This window comes from Odontesthes bonariensis, chromosome 9, assembly GCF_027942865.1.
Source record: "Odontesthes bonariensis isolate fOdoBon6 chromosome 9, fOdoBon6.hap1, whole genome shotgun sequence".
NCBI lineage: Eukaryota > Metazoa > Chordata > Actinopteri > Atheriniformes > Atherinopsidae > Odontesthes > Odontesthes bonariensis.
This window is the reverse complement of record NC_134514.1, coordinates 10,998,771-11,017,905: the sequence shown is the minus strand read 5'-3', so window position 1 is coordinate 11,017,905 and position 19,135 is coordinate 10,998,771. Positions and strand designations below refer to the sequence as shown.

Genomic DNA, 19,135 nt, shown 5'->3' with positions numbered 1-19,135 from the left:
CTAATGTATTAATTACAATATAAACAGTTCAATGTTTTAAGTTTTAGTAAGACAGCTGTTTCTCTGTCTGCAAGTGGAGTGTCATGTTTTGGATTTGTATCCTCAGTTGTCACTCTTTGTTCCTTAGTTACCATGGCACCACCTGCTCTGCTCAGGTGTAATGTTAGAGGGAGTGTCAGGTAGACTAAAGTGGGATCTGTCTGAATAATCTCTTCCAAGAGGTCAGACTGAAGAAATGCTCAGATCTTGCATATCTTTAAATTTTGCTTCACATCAGTCATAAAAAAAAAAAAGATTATCAGGAATGCCACGTGGGAAAGAGTTTCGCTCCTCTTCAGCTTCAGGAAGATTAGAAACCAAACATGTGATCAGGTATTCTGCTGCTTTTTGTTCACCTCATTGCAGATCATGTTTTTGCTCTCTGATTTAAGAGCAAATATGTTTTGAATGTCACAACAAGATGTGAAAAAGGACAAGTGTTTGGCCTTGCCTTGGTTATATATCTTGCTCAGAAAATGTTTATTGTCGCCATAGTGATTGTGCAGTGAGTTGTTATGCAGGAAGTCTGCTCACCCGGGAATTCTTCACATCGCTAAGATTAAACATGTGATGATGATGTTCAACTTCCGCTGACAGAGTTTGGAGCTCTGGTGGCTGTCTAAATGAGCTCCTTTCATCTGCTTGAAATAAGGGCCATAGCAGTAATGTATTAAAAATAACTTTGCACACATTTGATCAAATGTCAAATCCTGCAGCATTCTGTCAGAACTGGGAGCAAAAGGAGAGAGGACAGGAAACACACCTGGGCCAAGGGGTCAGGGTGTGAAAGCGGATGACTTCTCAGCTCCTCAATCAGTGGGTGCCTTTGAGGATGAAAAGAAGCAGCCTGAATGGTTGGTGCGAGAACTGCTGAAACAGAACAAGCAAAGACATTCTGTCACACTCGGAGATGAAGCTCAAATACTGAGACCATGGCTCAGCAGTATTTATTCACCTCAGAGCCTTGAGGTAAAGCTTTCAAGAAGAGTAATTAATAACTGTCATTTCTCAATGAAAAAGTCTTGATGATTTGTTGATGATGATCAACCTACTTTTGTGGAGTTTCAACCTTTAGCCTGAAGATGTCACTAGAGTGTAGCAATCCTTAACTGGTTTAAACGCTACAACTACCAGCAGCAGGATGGATGTAACGTTATGCCCAAAATGCCAATTTCAATGAATTTGATGATCAATTTACTTGCAGTCTGACAGTTCATCAGGCAGGATAATCAATTCCAGAGCCAGAGGGCGCTTCAGGCCAAAGTAAAACAAACATGGTTCCCGAGCCAACTACTTAAATGGCCTCCAGCAGATTCAAATTCAAGCTTTCAAGCTGACAAGAATGATTGGTTGCAGTAGGACGTTGTACTGCAAATGCACCAGCTCAACTTTGCAGGTTTCAGTTGCAAATGTCAGTCACACTCTCCTGCTTAATGTAACAAGCAATGTGCCATAACAGATTAGGAGGAGCAGTCTTGGGAGTTCAAAGTTGTGCGTCTCTTAAAAAGGGATTTGGAAAGCAGTTGAGGTTGTATGAGCATTTTAGTACTTTCATCACTCTGACTGATTAAACAGTTATCTCCCCAATTCAGGGAATCCTGTGGGAAAACCTCAACTCTAGTCATATCCTTGAGGAATTAAGCTGTTTATGCCATTTATTTATTAATGGTGAAGGAAACAGCTTCTCGGATCAAGGAACAGTTGCTAGGAAACAAGTGAAGAACTTAGGAGAGGACGTTAATGCAGAGAGCGTGGCCTGTTTTCTGGGTGGTGGTTCTGAGGCACACTGCCGAGGTGAAGTCCTCATCACATGTCGATACTCAGACTGTGTCCACTTAAAGGATACACTGTTACTTTGTCTTCGCTAACCTTGATCTGTGTTTTTAGCACTCAGACTTTATAAACTGCCTGGTAAGTAGATTTGAGTGGACTGAAAAATAAAAAAGGAGTAACTTTTTAAATAAAATCATTTTATTGTGTTTCTTAAATATGATATCTATAATCATCATCAATAGTAGTAAATATCACAATTTCTACCTAATTAGATTGATGAAAAGATGTCGCTGGATAACCTCCAGAAACTGAAACTAGCTTTTGAGGTACTGTGACAACCATATCTTTAGTAAATAGCAGTCTGGATATTCGTACCCAAGATCTGAATGTATTTTTTATTTCAAAGGAGTTTGAAATGTGTGGCTTGAGACGCATTGATGTGAAGAATTTTGGAAATATAGTTAAGAGGTGTTTGGGCTGGCCTAACATGGTAAGACAGCACTACATTTCTCTGTGTTTGTTTCCCAGACATTCTCTTGTCACTGTGTTCTCAGTATTTTCCTTTCATTTAAATTAAGTGCTCTTTGTTCTCTTCTGTTCACAGAGCAATGTGCAGATTCATAGGTTATTTAAAAAGATTGATCACTCAGGTCAAGGAAAGATTTCTTGGGTGAGAAGATTAATATACTTGGTTCTTATGATGCACACAGCTCTCTTGTTCATTGTCAGAATGCATGATAACATTAGAGATTAGAGAACTGCAGGAGTAAATTTAGTCCACTGTGGCATGCTACAGGGTTATATTGGCTGCTATAATCCACTCAGGATCTGTGGAGCAGGTGTAACTGGAATTTACCCGAACACAATAACTTGAAATATTTTAGATTGATTGAAAAGTCAAGGGATGATTCTGCAAATCAGTTGATAAATCCCTGATGTTATCATAGTTTTTATGATTGTTAAAATACAGTTTAGACAACAATAAAAATAATTATCTCTGAATTACATGTTATATGATGCAGGGTGACTTCTGCACACATGCGCTGCAGGAGTATAAAGAGAAGGAGAAAACTGTGAGAGCCAGCAAGGAAGTGGCCTTCAGCCTGCCAGCCAGCATGAATGATTATGGTCATGGTGTTCCTATTATCAACATCCACTCCACTCATGATGGCACCGTGGTGACAGTACGAGAAGATGGGTTTGTTTGTCATTGGACTCCTGAACTCAAACCCCAGAAGACCAAACACATGTTTGTATGTTACCAGTTGTGTTAATGTTCCTGTATATTTTTCTTTTTTTCTTCCTTATCCTCTGATTGTTCTTGGTCAATATCAACCTTTAACAAAAGACACAAAACAAAATCAAATGCAATTCAAAATGTCAGAAAACACAGCAAAAAAAAATGGAAAAAGGAAAAAAATACAAAATTTTAAAGATTTCAGAAAATGAGACATTTCCCAAAACACTATAACATATCAGAAAACACAACGATGATTAAAAGAAAGAATAAAATGCAAAAACATTTTGAAAACCACAAAATAAACAACAAAACCATAATGTTGCATAATGCAACATTTCCCAAAAGACAACAAAAATAACCTGCGCAACACAACAAACTTATGAGAAAAACACAATATTAAGAGTAGAACATAAACACATTTAGAAACAAATAAAAATATTGCTTCATTTAAAAAAAAAACACATGCACAACTACATTTAAATGTGTTTTGTGAAATGTCCTCTGATCGTTGGTATTTTCTACAGTGGTTTGATTTTTGTTTTGTAGTTGTGTTATTCTTTTTTTCCTTTTTTGTAAAATGTAGTTGTTTTAAATTTTTTGGTTTGATTTTGTCTAGTTCTGTTGTGTGTTGCTCCTCAGTGCTAGGTCTCTGTGCCAAAGGTAAACACCTTTAAAAATTCAGTCATTATAGATTTTAGGTGTATGTTGAAAGTTAAAGAGTAAAAAAAATACTTCTTATAAGTGGAAAAGTTAAGGTTTAAAAACAAGATTGTTGAAAATTCAAACTGCCATTGGCTTTTATATTGTCTGTGTGCACAGTGAGTTAGATTAATGTTTGTATTTACTCAGTCTATTCAGTGAAACATACGTTTTTAACGTGTGAATTGATTTGTTTTTACAGAACGAAGAACCTGCTAATAGAAAGTCAAAATGGGCGAGTGATTTCACTCTGATGTTAGAGTATAACAAGCTGATGATTGGAACAGGGTAATGACGGATGGTGAAATACAATAACATACCGTTTTATCATCCACAGTGGACATTAGCAGGTTCCAGACTGCTGTGTGTTCATTTCATATGCTCAATGCTTTATCTTTCAGTGACAAAGAGATACAACTTTATAAACTTTCCACTTTGGAGCCTTATTGTCAGATCAGTGCCCTGGACACAATACCTCTAACCTTAGACTACAGGTGAGCAACGGAGCTGCATCATATCAGAGAAACTAGAGGAATTTGCAGCATGTTATCGGTTGTTTTTCTCCTCATATTGTAGCTACACTGGCCTCGATGAATGTTGTGTTCTGTACGGAGACACTGAGGTAGGTCCATTGTTAAATCCCGGTTAAATCATCAAACTGAAATCCTACATACTGGAAGAGGATCATTTTTTGTTTGTGTTGCAGGGATGTGTAACAATAATTTTCATATCCTCTGTTGAAGATACCCTCAGGTAATAAGTTTTTCTAAAAACCTATTTCAGTTATTTGAACAGCCACCATCCAAACAGTTGTTCTTTATTATCAAAATGATGATTAGAAGACGCAGTGGGAGGGTATCATAATTAGAAAGGTATCACTTGCGACACATTCAATATATTTTTCTTATAAAGTTAAATATAATCCTGTCTGATCAAAAACAGTTATTTCGTGAAAAAGATACATTTGCAGTGAGCTTGTTTCTGAGTGAAACAGCTTTTACAAGTCAATAGCACTCATTACGCTATCTTATAAATCAACGCCACATCAAAATCCAAACAGGATCATTTTACAATCCTAAGTTAAATGTATATTTTGCACTTCGACAGAATAGGATGAAGGCTGTTATTGCCTTTCTTGTGTCATTTTCGTTTATTTTGGGATTAAACCCTGTGCTTCTCCTAAAATGATGCATTTTTGTCTTTTTTTTATTGTACAGGACACCTTTGTATTAAAACAAAAAACTGAATGTATTGAACTTTTATTTTTAAGCAGAAATTAAAAGTAGCTAAGAAAAGAACATTTTATCTTTAGCACACTTAGGGCTAACATTTCTGATCTTCACTTCAGTAACTGAATACTAATAGAAAATATTGAAATGTCATACAGTGACTTGCTTTGATTTAATATCGTTGTGAATGTATCAGAATTTTTATATTTTCAATATATATATATATATATTATCAACATGTCAGGATATGTGATTGAAGATGATACCTCTGTTTCTCAGCAGTTCACACCAATAAGACAAAGTGTGTGAGGCTGTGTCTCATGAAATGTCAGATGTGACTTACATCTCCTCTTCTCTTTTTATAGATTATGGAATAAATTACCAAAGATTGATCAAATCCCCAACATAGCAATTGACAATGCAGTGCTTTCTCCACATGTGACATTTGTTAGATGGAAGGTTCATTGTGACTGGGTGACACAGGTAACTTATTACACTTTTCAAAGAAATATATTGTCAACTTGTTAACCTTGATCTTGTTTGACTCATTTTGATAAGTTTCAATCCCATCTTAAAATAAATATTTTTGTCTTTTTCTCATCAGTCATCATAATATTCTCAGCACAAGCAAAGTAAAAAAAGGTTATTAGTGTTTTGTTTAATTTCTAAAAAAAAATGAATATATGATAAGTATTTACTATTTTACTAAGTAAATGGTTAAAGCACTTTGTTTACATCGACAGCCTCAAGTCTTTTTTGGGAATTATCCACCATGCTTGACACACCTTTGCTTTGGAGGTTCTTCGCTATTCTTCTTGGCGGAATTTTTTAGTTGCTTAATTCTTACGACTCATCATTCAAGGCTTAATTTGTAAAGTGCAGCACTGATGGTTGTTCTGGTGTAAGATTATCCCATCTCCACAAAGTAACTCTGGGTCTAATTCGATGTGAACATTGCATTGTTGGTTGTCTTCATGATAAAGACCTCTATCTTAGCCAGTCTGGCTGAGCAGCACACTAATGAAGTATGTTGGTTCTTCCAGAGTTCCTTCAATAATTTAGAATCATGGAGACCACAATGCTTTGGGGTTCTTTAAATTCTCCGTAAATCATCAGGAAGTGTGGTGTATGCCCCCCTTTTATGTCAAATGAATTCAATTAGGCTCTCCAGGCAAGCTGTGGAGGTATTTTAAGTTGGCCCACTGATAGATGGGGTATGCACCAGTTCTAAGTGTCATAACAATAAATTTGAATAGTTACGTTAATGGAATATTTCTGCATTGTATGCAGTGCTTCAAAAGACTGCTCGTGCTTTATCATTGTAGATAACAATGAAATCGGAATTTTGAAAGGTTGTGGAAATTTCCTGATGCAAAGCGACAGTTATAATATCTGCAAACACTGAATTGATTGGTTTTGCTCAATGGTTTGACTTTTCTTTATTATAATATGAAGTGATGATTTAGTGATACAAACTTCTTTCTCTAAATTCAGGCAAAATATTTTCACAGTTTTCAAGCTATTGTCTCCTCATCAAATGAAGAATCTTCTTCTGTTGTTATAGGTAAATTGTGTTTGGCTTTTTCTTTGGCATACATTATGTTCAGTGCAATGGCAAGCAAAGCAAGACCGTTATCACTGTGGCTCTGGTTTAAAATAGATGCTTAGCTGACTTTTCTGCACACACATACAGTCCCTGTAATGAGAGCCAAACAAATAGTACAAACAAATCCTTTTTCCTGAAAGTGTTAGTAGAAGAAAGACAAACTCCTTCTTCTTTTTGCTGTGCAGTAATGAAAATCAGCATTGAAGATTAGACAACCCACTTAGAAAGCTGTGAGGGATGACTCATGATGACTCATTTGTCACAAATTCACCAATCAATGCCAATGTGTGTGTGTATGTGATTGTCCAGTATGTCGGCATGTTCACTTGGAGCTTGGTCATTTATTCTGATAATAACTTAGTCTTGATCCAAAAGCATGTTTTGATTGATGCTGGTACACACGGCCTTGTAATGTAATATCTTTTATTGCATTTTTTTTCTCTTGAGGCTGTGTGCTGCCTTTAACAGATTTGAAACAGCAGTTAACTGAGATCAACGAGACCTGCTATGAGGGTAAAACGAGAAAGATCCCACTGAGCCAGACTCCACAGGTCCGGAGATCATGTGATCAGACGGTCTTCACGATCTACAAAGGTGTAAAGACTTTTGACCTTTGTAAGGAGCACAGCTTACTGGTGACTGGAGGCATGGACAGGCTCATACGCCTATGGAACCCACATTTCTCTGGGTGAGGAACCAGAATTCAGTGAGCTTTCTTTAGTAAAAAAATGATCATTGAATTAGATAGTAGCCTTCTGATTACGTTTTTCTCTTTAGGAAACCCCTTGGTATTTTGAAAGGCCACTCTGCTCCCATCTTCTTCCTCTCCATCTCCTCAGAGGACAGTCAGATCTTCTCTGTCTCTACAGATGCCACAGTGAAAGTGATTTATGTCTTGCTTTGTATTCATAAAATTCATACTGTAAATGCATCAACCACTGGATTAATAACTGGATTTATTAAAGCTGTAGTTTGAAGTTGCATTTCATTACAATGTAATGGTTATGTTGTACATTTTATAACAATCCAGCAGTGACAACACTGACAGTAGTGAGTCTGCATTTCCAGCATTATTGTAAAAAAAATTATTTCTGCACTCATCCTCATACCTACCAAAGTAAGATTTTTACACATGAAAAAGAAAGAAAAAAATGGTAGTGTTAAGGATGGCATTGCAATTTTTCTGTAAGGGAATGATATGTTTAACCTGCCATTGCTCTTCCCTGCACTTATTTTAGATTTGGCACATTCAGGATCAGTGCTGCCTGTTCACAGCAGACCCCAAAGCCAGCAGGATTCATGGGGATATATTTTCCTGCTCCTATTCCCCAGCAATGAAATCTCTGTACATTGCAGCAGACTGTATGGCTATGCTTCCCCTGAAGCTGAGGTTGGTTGTATACCCTTGGAGCTCTGTTCTTTTTTTATTCATAGGTTTGTCAATGTGTCCTCAGGTGAATTAATGTAAGGTTGATGGTTTGTGAAATTTGTAGGGAAAATGAATAAAAAGAAACACAGCAAATGACTCTAAAAGTGGAGAATTTAACATCTGTTGTCGGCAGAGACGACTGCAGCTCCTTAATATTAATCTCACTCTCTTTCACGATATTATGTTTTTCCTCTGACAGGCCAAGGCTTCACAGTCGCTTGACCTTTTCACATAATGAGCCTGTGTTGTGCTGTGGCTACAGCGAGGAGTTTCGCCAAGTTGTGAGCTGCAGTGAGGGAGCTGTGAGTAATTAATAATAAAGTGATAAAGTGCTTTTCAGTGTGCTGACTATTTCAAAACTGAAAGTAGATACACAGGTTGCTTAAAGATTGGAGCATTACCTGGAACTGTTACTGGTTTTAAGGTGGTGAAAGTCTGGGACTTTGACACTGGGCGTCAGGTTTTTGAGTTTGGTGGCACACATGATTTGATTTCCATCACATGCATGACTTTTGACTCTAAAGGGAGGAGGTGAGTTCTACACAGTGTTTTTACATTTTATAAGATGGATTCAGCCACTAATTGCTCTTACTTCTTTTTTGTATTATGTTCTTGTGTTTGAAGACTGATCACAGGTGGAAGAGATGGTTGTTTAAAGATATGGAACTTCAACGATGGCCAATGCCTAAAGACATTAAAGAAGGGTAGTTATTGTCAGGTTTCATTCCTTTTTTAAAATAAGAAGTTTGAAATGCCAATCTAACAGTAAGTATTAAAAAAATGTCTTTTCAATCTTTCCTGTAGATGGTAAATGTCGTGAGGTGTGCGACTGCATCTTTCTTAAAGTTCACAGGAATTTGTGAGTAATGATGTGATATCTGGCAAGTACTCAATATAAATTTGAATCCACGCTGAGCTTTTACACATTCTGTTTGAAGCTATGTGATGTCTGTCGGAGGAGACCGGAGGATTGACATTTACTCAGTGAGTACAAAAGAAATGACAGAATTCCAGATATTTTTAACTGGTGTGTTTCTGAAATCCCATTCCAATTATTTCTCCACTTTATCCATCTTTTCATCATCCCATTTGCATTTTTTACACTGTTATTACTAGCCAAAACTCATACATCCTTGTTATGAAACCAAACAAGTGCCAGTGAATGGCACTTATTTTCACAATCAGGCTTTGTACTCATAGGATTTTCTAAAATTGAAAAACAAAACGAGTGTGTGAATGGTTTCTGACTGAAATTTGGTGTTTTGTCAGGAAAATGCTGAGGGCCTCCATCATGTCCAAAGACCGCAGCCTTCATGGCAGGATGATCTGGTGATTATAAGCAGAAAACTCTTGACAACTTTGATATCAGGCCAAAGCAATAACTAATCCAATATGATCTAACTGAGTTTGTATTTCTTCAGAGCAAATGATTTACCCTTAATTTATTGATTAACCTTATTTATCTATAGCATGTTCTTTGTAAGGGCACAGTCATTTAAATTTACAAAGGTACATTAGGCAGTTAAAGCGTTTTTTTTAGTATCATTGGAATAGACCAACAAGGTTTCTGAGACCCAATTCAGAGTTCAATCAATCACAACACACATCCTGCTGGTGGTAGGTCCACAGGAGGGCACTCCCACTTTGCTATTATGCAGCATACCTCGGTTCCTATTTCCCATAAGTCTTTAGAATCACACTCTGGCTAGGTCAGTGGTTCATACAGCATTCTTATCAGTTTTTAAAGCATGTCATAAGATTAACATTGATATTAATTTGAATGTTGGCTACCAACTTATTTTATTGCGATTTGGTGAGCATGTTACGCTGCACACTCATTACATTGTTGTCACTGTTGTGTTTATGAGGAGATCCAAATGGAAACTAAGACTAAAGAAGCAGGCAGGAGTAGAAAAATAAACTTTTATATCAAACAGAGGTTGCTGCAGTGGCAGGAAATTCAGAAAATGTAAACCAGAATACAAGGCGAAGAGTAGCAGGTATAAAACTAAACTTAACATAAGGAGTAAACAAAGACAAGGAAACCTGGAACTATATATACCAGGGGAAATAATGGAAAACACTGTGCAGGTGAGGCAATCAGCACTCTAGTAAACTCAACAGAGTGCACAAATGGGGGAGGCTCCACAATATGGAATGGAAAGTAAAGCAAAGGTGCAAATAAAATTACCATTTCAATATAAAACATAAACTTGACATAAGGAGTAACACACAGCAGAAACAAAAACTAGGAAACCTGGAACTATATATACCAGGGGAAATAATGGAAAGCACTGTGCAGGTGAGGCAATCAGCACTCTAAGTAATCTCAACAGAGTGCACAAATGGGGGAGGCTCCACAATATGAGACGGAATGTAAAGTCGAAGGTGTAAATAAATGACCATTTCAATATAAAACATAAACTTGACTTTATTGTAGAACATTAATCTCAAGAAAATGGGAACACTAAAACAAATAAACATACCAAACAGCAGATAAACATACCAAAACCCAAAAACGATTACAGAAAAACTACCACATTGTTTGATAAGATGGCAAGGAAATGTGCTGTACTTCAGTCACTATTCTAATAAAGAAAATAATGTACTTTATTTCAAATCTTTTAAAGAAAGTTTTAAAGAAATCTCTGTTTTCGACGAGCATTTCCCTCGGCTAAGGTATCACTCATAAAGATGCCTATCAGAGAAGCAAAGCAGATTAGATCTCTGACATTGAGAGTCTGTGCACCGATGTGTTTTTTAAATTTTCGGTGGGATTTGGTTGGTCGGGAGGTTTGCTTGCATTTGCTGATATCCTATCTCGAACATGACCTGCTGAAGAGTAGGTTATGTTACAAACATAAGTTGCCATGGTGATACAACCCAAGAAGTGAATCAGCCTCAGCTTTAGCTGACACTGAAAACCAAAAGATGAACCTTAAGTTATCTCACTAAAACACTAATCCTGCTTCGTATTCCAGACCCCTGGGGAAGATCAGGGACAAACTGGAGAGATTATGTCTTGGCTTTGGGGATCTCTACTTAGTCTTTTAAATGAGCAACCCAGACCTAATTAAATGGTTAAAAAAAAGGTAGATGCATTAATAGATGGATAGATGGAATCTTATTATACTGCAGATGAAATAATATGAACACTGTAAAACTGTAAAAGTCAAGTTTCAGAAGCATTTTAGCCTGAATCTAAGTTTATTTACTGCACATTTGTCTGTGTGACCAAAATACTAAATGTCTCAATAAGACAGTGATGGCTGATTGCTACCCTACCATGCAGCAACACCTGCAGAAGAAAACTGTAACTCAAGCTGTGAGTTAGCCTCATCAGCCACCCTCTCATTTTTTCTTCCTCTCTACCTGCTCAGTTCCAATTTGGAAGTTGTATTTGATTCCAAAAATTTCCTCTGATACTTGTTTGACGTCTTTTGTATCTGGAGATATAAGCAATAATTGTTGAGGATATTAGACTTTTAAACATTTTAAACCCCTTAAACATCAGTCTTAATATCCTCACATTACATCTATGTGTCAAAGCTCAAGTGCAGCCAGTGTTTAACCAATATACTTGTAGTTTATGAGCTTATACTGATATATTTGCACATATCAGCATGATGAAGCGAAAGTAAACACATCATTTTGTATTCAGGAAGTAGCACACTTATTTCAGAGGAAAAACAAACCTTAAATGTCACAGTTTTGAATGAAATGAAGCAGCTGCTCTCTCTATTGATATCCTTTGGGGATTTTGACTGAATGTGTTAACATTTTGGTGGCTGTCTGATTGGGAAATTAAATGCTCATTTGATCTGATTACCAAATGTAAATGAGTTACAGTCAGGCAACATGTGTGGTCACTTTTGGGTTCAGAAAACACAACACATACACGTTTTCTATTTCATTGTTTTTAATTTAATTCAAATTTTGTTGTGTTTTGTGAAATCTTTTGTTTTCTGTTTTTTCGTAGTTTTCCCCCCAATTGCTTTCATTTTTTCCCTTTCATTTTAGTTTATATACTTTATTTGTTTTTGTCTTCTGCACACAACATGAAAATTGATTATTTGATCCAGTGTCAGCCAATTTACTGTCCATGCTTGCAGATGAGAAAAACGTCTGTATTGAATTTAAGCAGATTCTGTCATAAAGTTGTTAGTTTGTTGCTAAAACATATTTTCTTAAAGCATCTCATCAAAAAGCACTAAGATGAAAATAACACGGAAAAGCCAAACCTCACTTAACTACCAGGTGAAATTGCTTCATAGAGTAACTTGTTGTGTTCTTTAAAGGTGAATTGACCTGTCAAAGCTGTATAATCAGTCTCCAATAATATCAGAGAGTAGATGACAGTTTCTTTATTGGGTTTTGAATGTTTTAATGCAGGCCAGTTATCTCTGCCTGCAAGGCACCATTCTCTCTATATGAGCCACAAGAGGGAAAAAATATTCTCACTAATGCTGTATGATCCATTGGACGAGGTGACTTTCAGAGCCTGTAAATCTCTTTCATTACAGCCGGTGGTTACATTCACCCCAAAGACACCCATTATCAGCATAGAAAGATTGCATTACAGTGGCCAAGAAGAAAAGGGACCCCTTTGATTATCTACAGAGAGTTGTCTTGAAATTGTTTTTCATTAATGGCCTGCAGGAGCACGATCAATGTGTTGTTTTGTGTGTATTGCTCTCCTTCCCAGTAGTCAGTGAGCCTCCACTTCACAGTGAGTTTTTCTTTTCTTCCAGATGGTCAGTGTTGTGTTGCATCTCATAAAATTTTTAAAACTTGACCCAGTTGAGCTAAGTATTTCACTCTGGCACACAGTATAATGAAACTGTTCCAACTGCCATCTGCCTGCCTTAATTTGGCACGTGTATACCGTTTTATGTTGGCAGCATCACGCCAAGCAAAATCTTTGTGTTGAATTCAGTAAGAAATAAGAAGATGAATTGCTTTGTGTCAGAGTGAAGTATAGCAGCAGGAGTAATGTTTGGCTTGTCTGCCTGCTCAGAGTTTTGACATTAAATGAGCTGTTAATCCATTAGTGATACTCTTGGATATGATATTTATAAAAAGTGAAAATTCTTTGACATTCATAAGTGGCTTGTAATGCATTAGTTTTTTCATTGTAATTAGGCTTTTGAGTGACAGACAATGACCTTTCAGACATCCAGTTATTCTGAATGAGAGCTTTCCTTGATCATTTCCAAGGAAATAACTTTGAGTAAATTGTTTATGTGCTTATTTGGTGTCTTGACAATTTTTGTGGGAGTACTGTACAGGAACATCTGTGCCAAGTATGGGTTGGAATTTCCAAAGTAAAAGTAGGAGAAAATTCCAAAGATGGTGGAGAATGATAGAGCTAAGATCCTATGGGACTTTCAGATTCAGACTGAAAAACTGATGATTGCTAGCCAGGTTGATAAATTAAAGAAGAAGGCAGTAGTGATCGATGGAGAAATCCCAAGAGTGAGTTCCATCTAGAAGATGGAACACAACAAGCTTGAAAAATACCAAGGGCCGAAGGAAGAAGTCGAAAAGATGTGGGAAGTGAGGACAACTGTGGTGCCAGTGACCCCTGAACTGGGAGAGTGGCTCCAACTGATTCCAGGAACAACATCAGAGATATCTGTCCAGAAATGCATAGCTAGAGCAGCTAAGATGATGTGTCGAACCCTCAGGCTCTCAGGCTTCTGGTAGAGCATCCAAGCTTGAAAGGGCAACCCCCCACAAGAGGAGTTTGTATGTATAGATAAAAGTGTCAGCTAACTGTTAGGCTATTTATTAGACAAACATGAAAATCCTGTTGATCTTTTCATTAAACTCCTTCTTTCACTCTTTTTTTCTGCAGTGAGAGAGTTTACTCTATACTATAGCAATTTAACAGATTACTATAGTTTAATATGAAGTGATGAAAAAGTGAATTTCTATATTGTGTAAACAGACTCACTGACCTTCAACTGTAACAGTCATTAGAGAGACTCAGTTTTTGTTTCCCCTCAGATAAATGGCCATAAGGGAGACATCCTTTGCATAGCACATTGTCCCCCATCTCTTCTTGCCACCAGCAGCTGTGATGGAGAGATTATCGTGTGGAACACGGTTTCTCGACGAATACTCTGTCGGTTTGTCAGCCCTCTTGAAGCTGAGCACCAGTACACTGAAGGTAATTGTTGACCTCCAAAGCAAATTTTTTATCAATGTCTACCTAACTCTTCTGTGATTATAAAGTACGAGGTGATTAGATGCATTTATCTAGTGTGTTTTTAAATGTATTTCACTGTGACATACTGTAGGACTGGATACAAGTGTTCCCAGCATAATTTTCTTGAAGAACTTCAAATTGCAGCAGTTTTCCACTACAGCTCTCCTGTCATCTGGTATTAGAGGTTTGTGTTAGGAACAGTGCTCATTGAGGAACACAACTGCACTTTACAATCTTCCTGAGTGTCCTTCATCACAGTGTTATTCATGTATTCCTTCTTTTAAAGGTTATGTAAATCTCTGGAATGTGCTCAGTGGTGGAAAACGTGTGAGCAACTTCAAAGCAGTGAGATATTTTATGTTTGTTTTTCATGTATTTGTTGATTTCCCTTTTGGCTATCGATGAATAGTACTTTTCTTTCTCTTATCTTCTAAATTACTGACTAAATGAGTGTGTTTGTTTTTTTTCCTTTCAAAAGAAGCAGATACCTTCCTTGCAGGTAGATAATGTAAATCATGTACTGCAGAAATTGAGAAATTGTCTTTTCAGAGCATATAATACCCCAAAAGGTTTTTACAGAGCCATGTCCTGATATAGGATTCGAGCTGCTCCATAGTCCTTGGTCTTTGTTGTATTTTGCGTTTCCTGATGTGTCAAATGTTTTTACTCATTGAAAGGACTGGATTGTAGGCAGGCCAGTCCATCACCTTCTCTTCTACCGCAAAGCTATGTTGCTGTAATGGATGGAGTATGTGGTTAAGCATTGTCTTCCTGAAATATACAAGGCCTTTACTGCTATTACTGCTATTAAACCTGCATATATCTTTAAGCATTACTTGTGCCTTTTTAGATGTGAAAGTTGCCAGTTCCATTGGCACTAATGTCAATTCTATCAGAGATGCAGGCCTATGGTGGCCGACACATATAAACACGTTGCAAACGGCAAAACAAATCCAACAGTGGTAAAATCGCGGCAAGAGAAAAATGCGGCAATCACAAAAACGACCGGAGTACACGCAACGCAAACGGCAAAAACGTTGTGCAAGAGAGAAACACGCTGCAAACTTCAAAACACATGCAAGAAAGAAACGCGCTGCAAACGTCAATTGGTATTTTTGAAATATCTAAAATGTTCACAAACTTACATTGAGGAATATTTTTGTGAAATTGCTCAAAGATTTGTAGACAAAGTTTTTTTGTTGATCATTTTTGTCCATCTGTACATCTTAGAGACTATGTCTCTGTAAGGTTCCCTTTTCTGTCCAATTTCTGATACTGACCTGTGTTCAATCGACCAAATGAGTTGCAACATTCCTCCAACAGTTTCTTTTAAGTATCACTTTTTCAGCCTTTTGTTACCATGTTCCAGTTTTTGTGAGACATGTTGCTGCCAAATCAGAACATTTTTGGCTTTGATTTCTACCAGCAGTGGCTCATACACCTTGATTCATGTGTAAATGCTTTCTACAGGATGTTTGCTCTTTTTGTATTGTATGACAATACATATCAGATATTTTTGGAGAAGACTGTTATCTAATGGAATATTTTACATCTCTACGCAATGAAGTATTAGAATTTAGTTACCACTTGGGAGATAACAGTGTTGTGTTTGTGGTAGTTTGTCTCTTTTTCTCAGTTTGTTTGAGCTGAAAAGAGATTGTACCAAATAATGAAAATGATGTATTTGTGTCAAAGCCTTTTTGCTTAAAATATTTTCTTTTCTTTTCATTTGCACAACTCAGTCTAAATTCCAACAAAAGATAACAAAATTGGCCAAAACTGACAAGAACATGCTGCTCTACACAGCAGACAGAATTGGTTATGTGTATGCCTACAACATGGAGAAGTTTGACCCTGAGCAAAAATCCCCCAGAGGTTAGCAACAGCTTTTTCTCACTTTTCTATTGATAGAACCTGCAGTGAAAATATAAAGACATATCATTTATAAGAATGTCTCCAGAGTTTCTCTCCCTTTCATTCCTTTTATTTACTATTATTCAGTTGAAACCTTCTGGCGTGCCCACATCAGCACAATTACTGGGTAAGTAAAATACACAATGTGCCTTGTAATCAATCACAAATTCATCTAGTGAAGCTAGCAACTATCAGGTGACTGCAGTCAAATAGCAGGCAGACTTCTTTTGTCCTTAACTTTTAGTTAATTGCATTCCTGAAATTTTCCATCCCTGAGATGTCAGTTGCAGCAGCAGTATATCTTCACCTTACTGATGTAGAAAAACAGTGTAGCATGAGTGTGTGTGAGAAGGTCTTACGCTAACAAGGTGAGATGCTGCCTGGAGTGCATCTGGCATCAGACGTACAGACAGAGTGGATGATTAACAGTGTTCTGCCAGAAAATGCCTTCTCCTATCTCATCATATGTCTCTTTGTTCTCGTAAAGCCTGCAGATTGTTGACAGTGATCAAGTGGTGCTCACCTCATCCACCGACCACACTGTGCGCCTTTGGAGTGCAAGGGGAGAATCCATAGGTGGGTGTAACTTTGTGCACTTCAGTCCCCTATTATAGATTTCAATAAGGATACTTAGTCGAAGAAGTGACCTAGAGTGGGCTCAATTTGGACCGGCATGGCATCTCTTGACAATGCATGTAAATAGCACACAACTTTGGATATTCTGCCATCAAGATTTGCATTGTCATGTAAGAATTTCATGTCATTTTATACTGTTAAAAATACTTGCCAAATGGTTAGAACTACGGGTTGTCATGCTGTAACCCTCAAATACCAATCAAGTGGAGAAGGCCATAGACACAACACTAGCATATTAGTTGTATTTTTGCCCCAAAAGCAAGTAAACAACCTCCTCCTACACTACCTGGTTACTTACTTTAATGGCAACTCCATCCATCCATCCATTTTCTATACCCGCTGAATCTGTCTGTCGGGTCGCCCGCTGGAGCCTATCCCAGCGGTCATCGGGCAAGAGGCGGGGTACACCCTGGACAGGGTGCCAGTCCATCACAGGGCCACACAGAGACAAACGAGACGAACAACCACACACATGCTGACACTCAGTCCTCAGGACAATTTTAGAGACACCAATTAACCTAACATGCATGTTTTTGGACAGTGGGAGGAAGCACCTGGAGAGAACCTACGCATATATGGGGAGAACATGCAGTAATGGCAACTCAATGTGTCAATTTGAAATATACCTAAAATTCAAGATAAAAATTTTTTCGGATCCAAGATATTCAGGAGCATTCCTAACACTTTAGATCAAGCAGTGATTTTACTTCAATGCATGTTTCAAGCAATAGATTCATGTTTAAACAAAACAGCTGCCAAACAGAGAAGTAGGGTGATCTTAGATGCTGGAGCCATGAAAGATAATATTTAACAGGGAGCACCCATGAATAAAATGTAGTTCTGCTAATAAACCCCATCCACAACTTGTTTTTAAATTCTGGTGACTGAACAGATACAATAAATCAACTTTACAGGTACTGATGGTTTAATTCATCCACTTTAGGACAGAGAATGGTCCTCAATTTTACCAACTGGCTGAAAATACACAGGAAAAAAAAAAAAAAAAATATTGGATTCATAAAACTATGGAAACTGAAGATTGCAGTTACACTGCAGTCATCAGCAAAATGATATCAGTCAGTTTCAACACCATGAAACGCAGCCTGACAAAGAATGCCTTTAAAAAGTTTTCTGTTTCCACAGGGACCTTTGGGCAGCCTGAAATCTGGAGTGTTCACATCCGCTCTTCCTGGGTGCATCCTGGTGTCCCCTATGAAGTTCTGATTGATCCTCTCAGTATGCCAGATCATGGCATTCTGAATGGAAAATCCCATCTTTTTGAAGCCATCAATCCTGACACGACTGAGGCTGATAGAGGGGAACTAAAGGTGAGCTACATTATTTCAGAAATGATCACCTGAGCTGCTCCTTTCTATCTCTTCTTCCTGCCAATTTTAAACTGAACCGAACATCCTCCGACATCCATCAGTGACACTGACAATGAGGAAGATTAGGAGGCACATTTTACCCACAGGGACATATACGACTTGGTGAGACCGGATTATAACCATTTCAACAGCATAGACTGCTGCACATATGCACTGCCAGTATCATACCAGACACAGCATAAAATGTGACAGATTTATATTTAGAGGGAGTGTCTCTTCTGTATTTCAGACCCTGTGATGAAACCGACAGGCACACTAACATGTGACCAAACCGCTGTGCTTTGAAAAGCTTTGATACTGCAGAGCCAACGAACACCAGTGAACCATCTGAACTCTCTCTCGCTGGTATCGATCCTTTCATAAGCTTCACTCGTGAACTGGAGTAGGCTGAATAAGATGAGAATGTATTGATCACAACTGAGAAACTGGTTCATTGTAACATCCATTGCAATAAAGTCAAAACAAAGAAGAACTAAACAGAGTGGACTAATTGAAAGAATTAAGCCTGTATGTATTCATGTGAAACTTGCTTTTTCTGACAACAGTTGAAACAGAAAATGCTACCATAACTGAATTTCATTAATTCACACGTATGCTCCTGATATGCAGATCCTGTTTTAGAGGACAGCGGGTAACCTTCTGTTACAATGAATTCATTCTTTCATTTATAATTCAAAAAACACAACTGAGACATCATGCAGAATGATACCTTGACATAACAGTTTACAAGGCTGAAGAGAAACTTGTACAGCCCACACATAGATCCAGTCACTTGTCCCCGTTTTACTGACAATTCAACATGTTGTCATGGCATTATGTATAAGAAAGCAAACTATTTCTGGCTCATTTTGCATGTTCTTTAGATGAATTTATATCTTTCCCTGTTAATTTCTATGTTAAAATTACACATGAAATGGTAAAGGTTAGGGCAAAAGTACAAGGCGTGCAATGACAACATGCAAAGTGCAGCA

General features: G+C 37.5%; 1 protein-coding gene across 1 annotated transcript; it reads left to right on the top strand.

The window, feature by feature from the left end:
• The first annotated feature begins 287 nt into the window (after positions 1-287).
• wdr95 (WD40 repeat domain 95) lies at positions 288-18,785 on the top strand. The gene is made up of 28 exons (XM_075474573.1): positions 288-372; positions 756-1,008; positions 1,632-1,833; positions 1,927-1,950; positions 2,923-3,065; positions 3,954-4,039; positions 4,153-4,245; positions 4,328-4,373; positions 4,458-4,504; positions 5,346-5,463; positions 6,475-6,544; positions 7,034-7,274; positions 7,364-7,469; positions 7,825-7,976; positions 8,215-8,317; positions 8,440-8,546; positions 8,640-8,719; positions 8,820-8,874; positions 8,954-8,999; positions 9,285-9,344; positions 14,025-14,187; positions 14,318-14,410; positions 14,513-14,571; positions 15,969-16,101; positions 16,228-16,267; positions 16,628-16,716; positions 17,920-18,104; positions 18,774-18,785. The coding sequence occupies exons 1-28, from the start codon at positions 305-307 to the stop codon at positions 18,783-18,785; spliced, it is 2,874 nt and encodes a 957-aa protein (XP_075330688.1). The 5' UTR covers positions 288-304.
• The last annotated feature ends 350 nt before the right edge of the window (positions 18,786-19,135 follow it).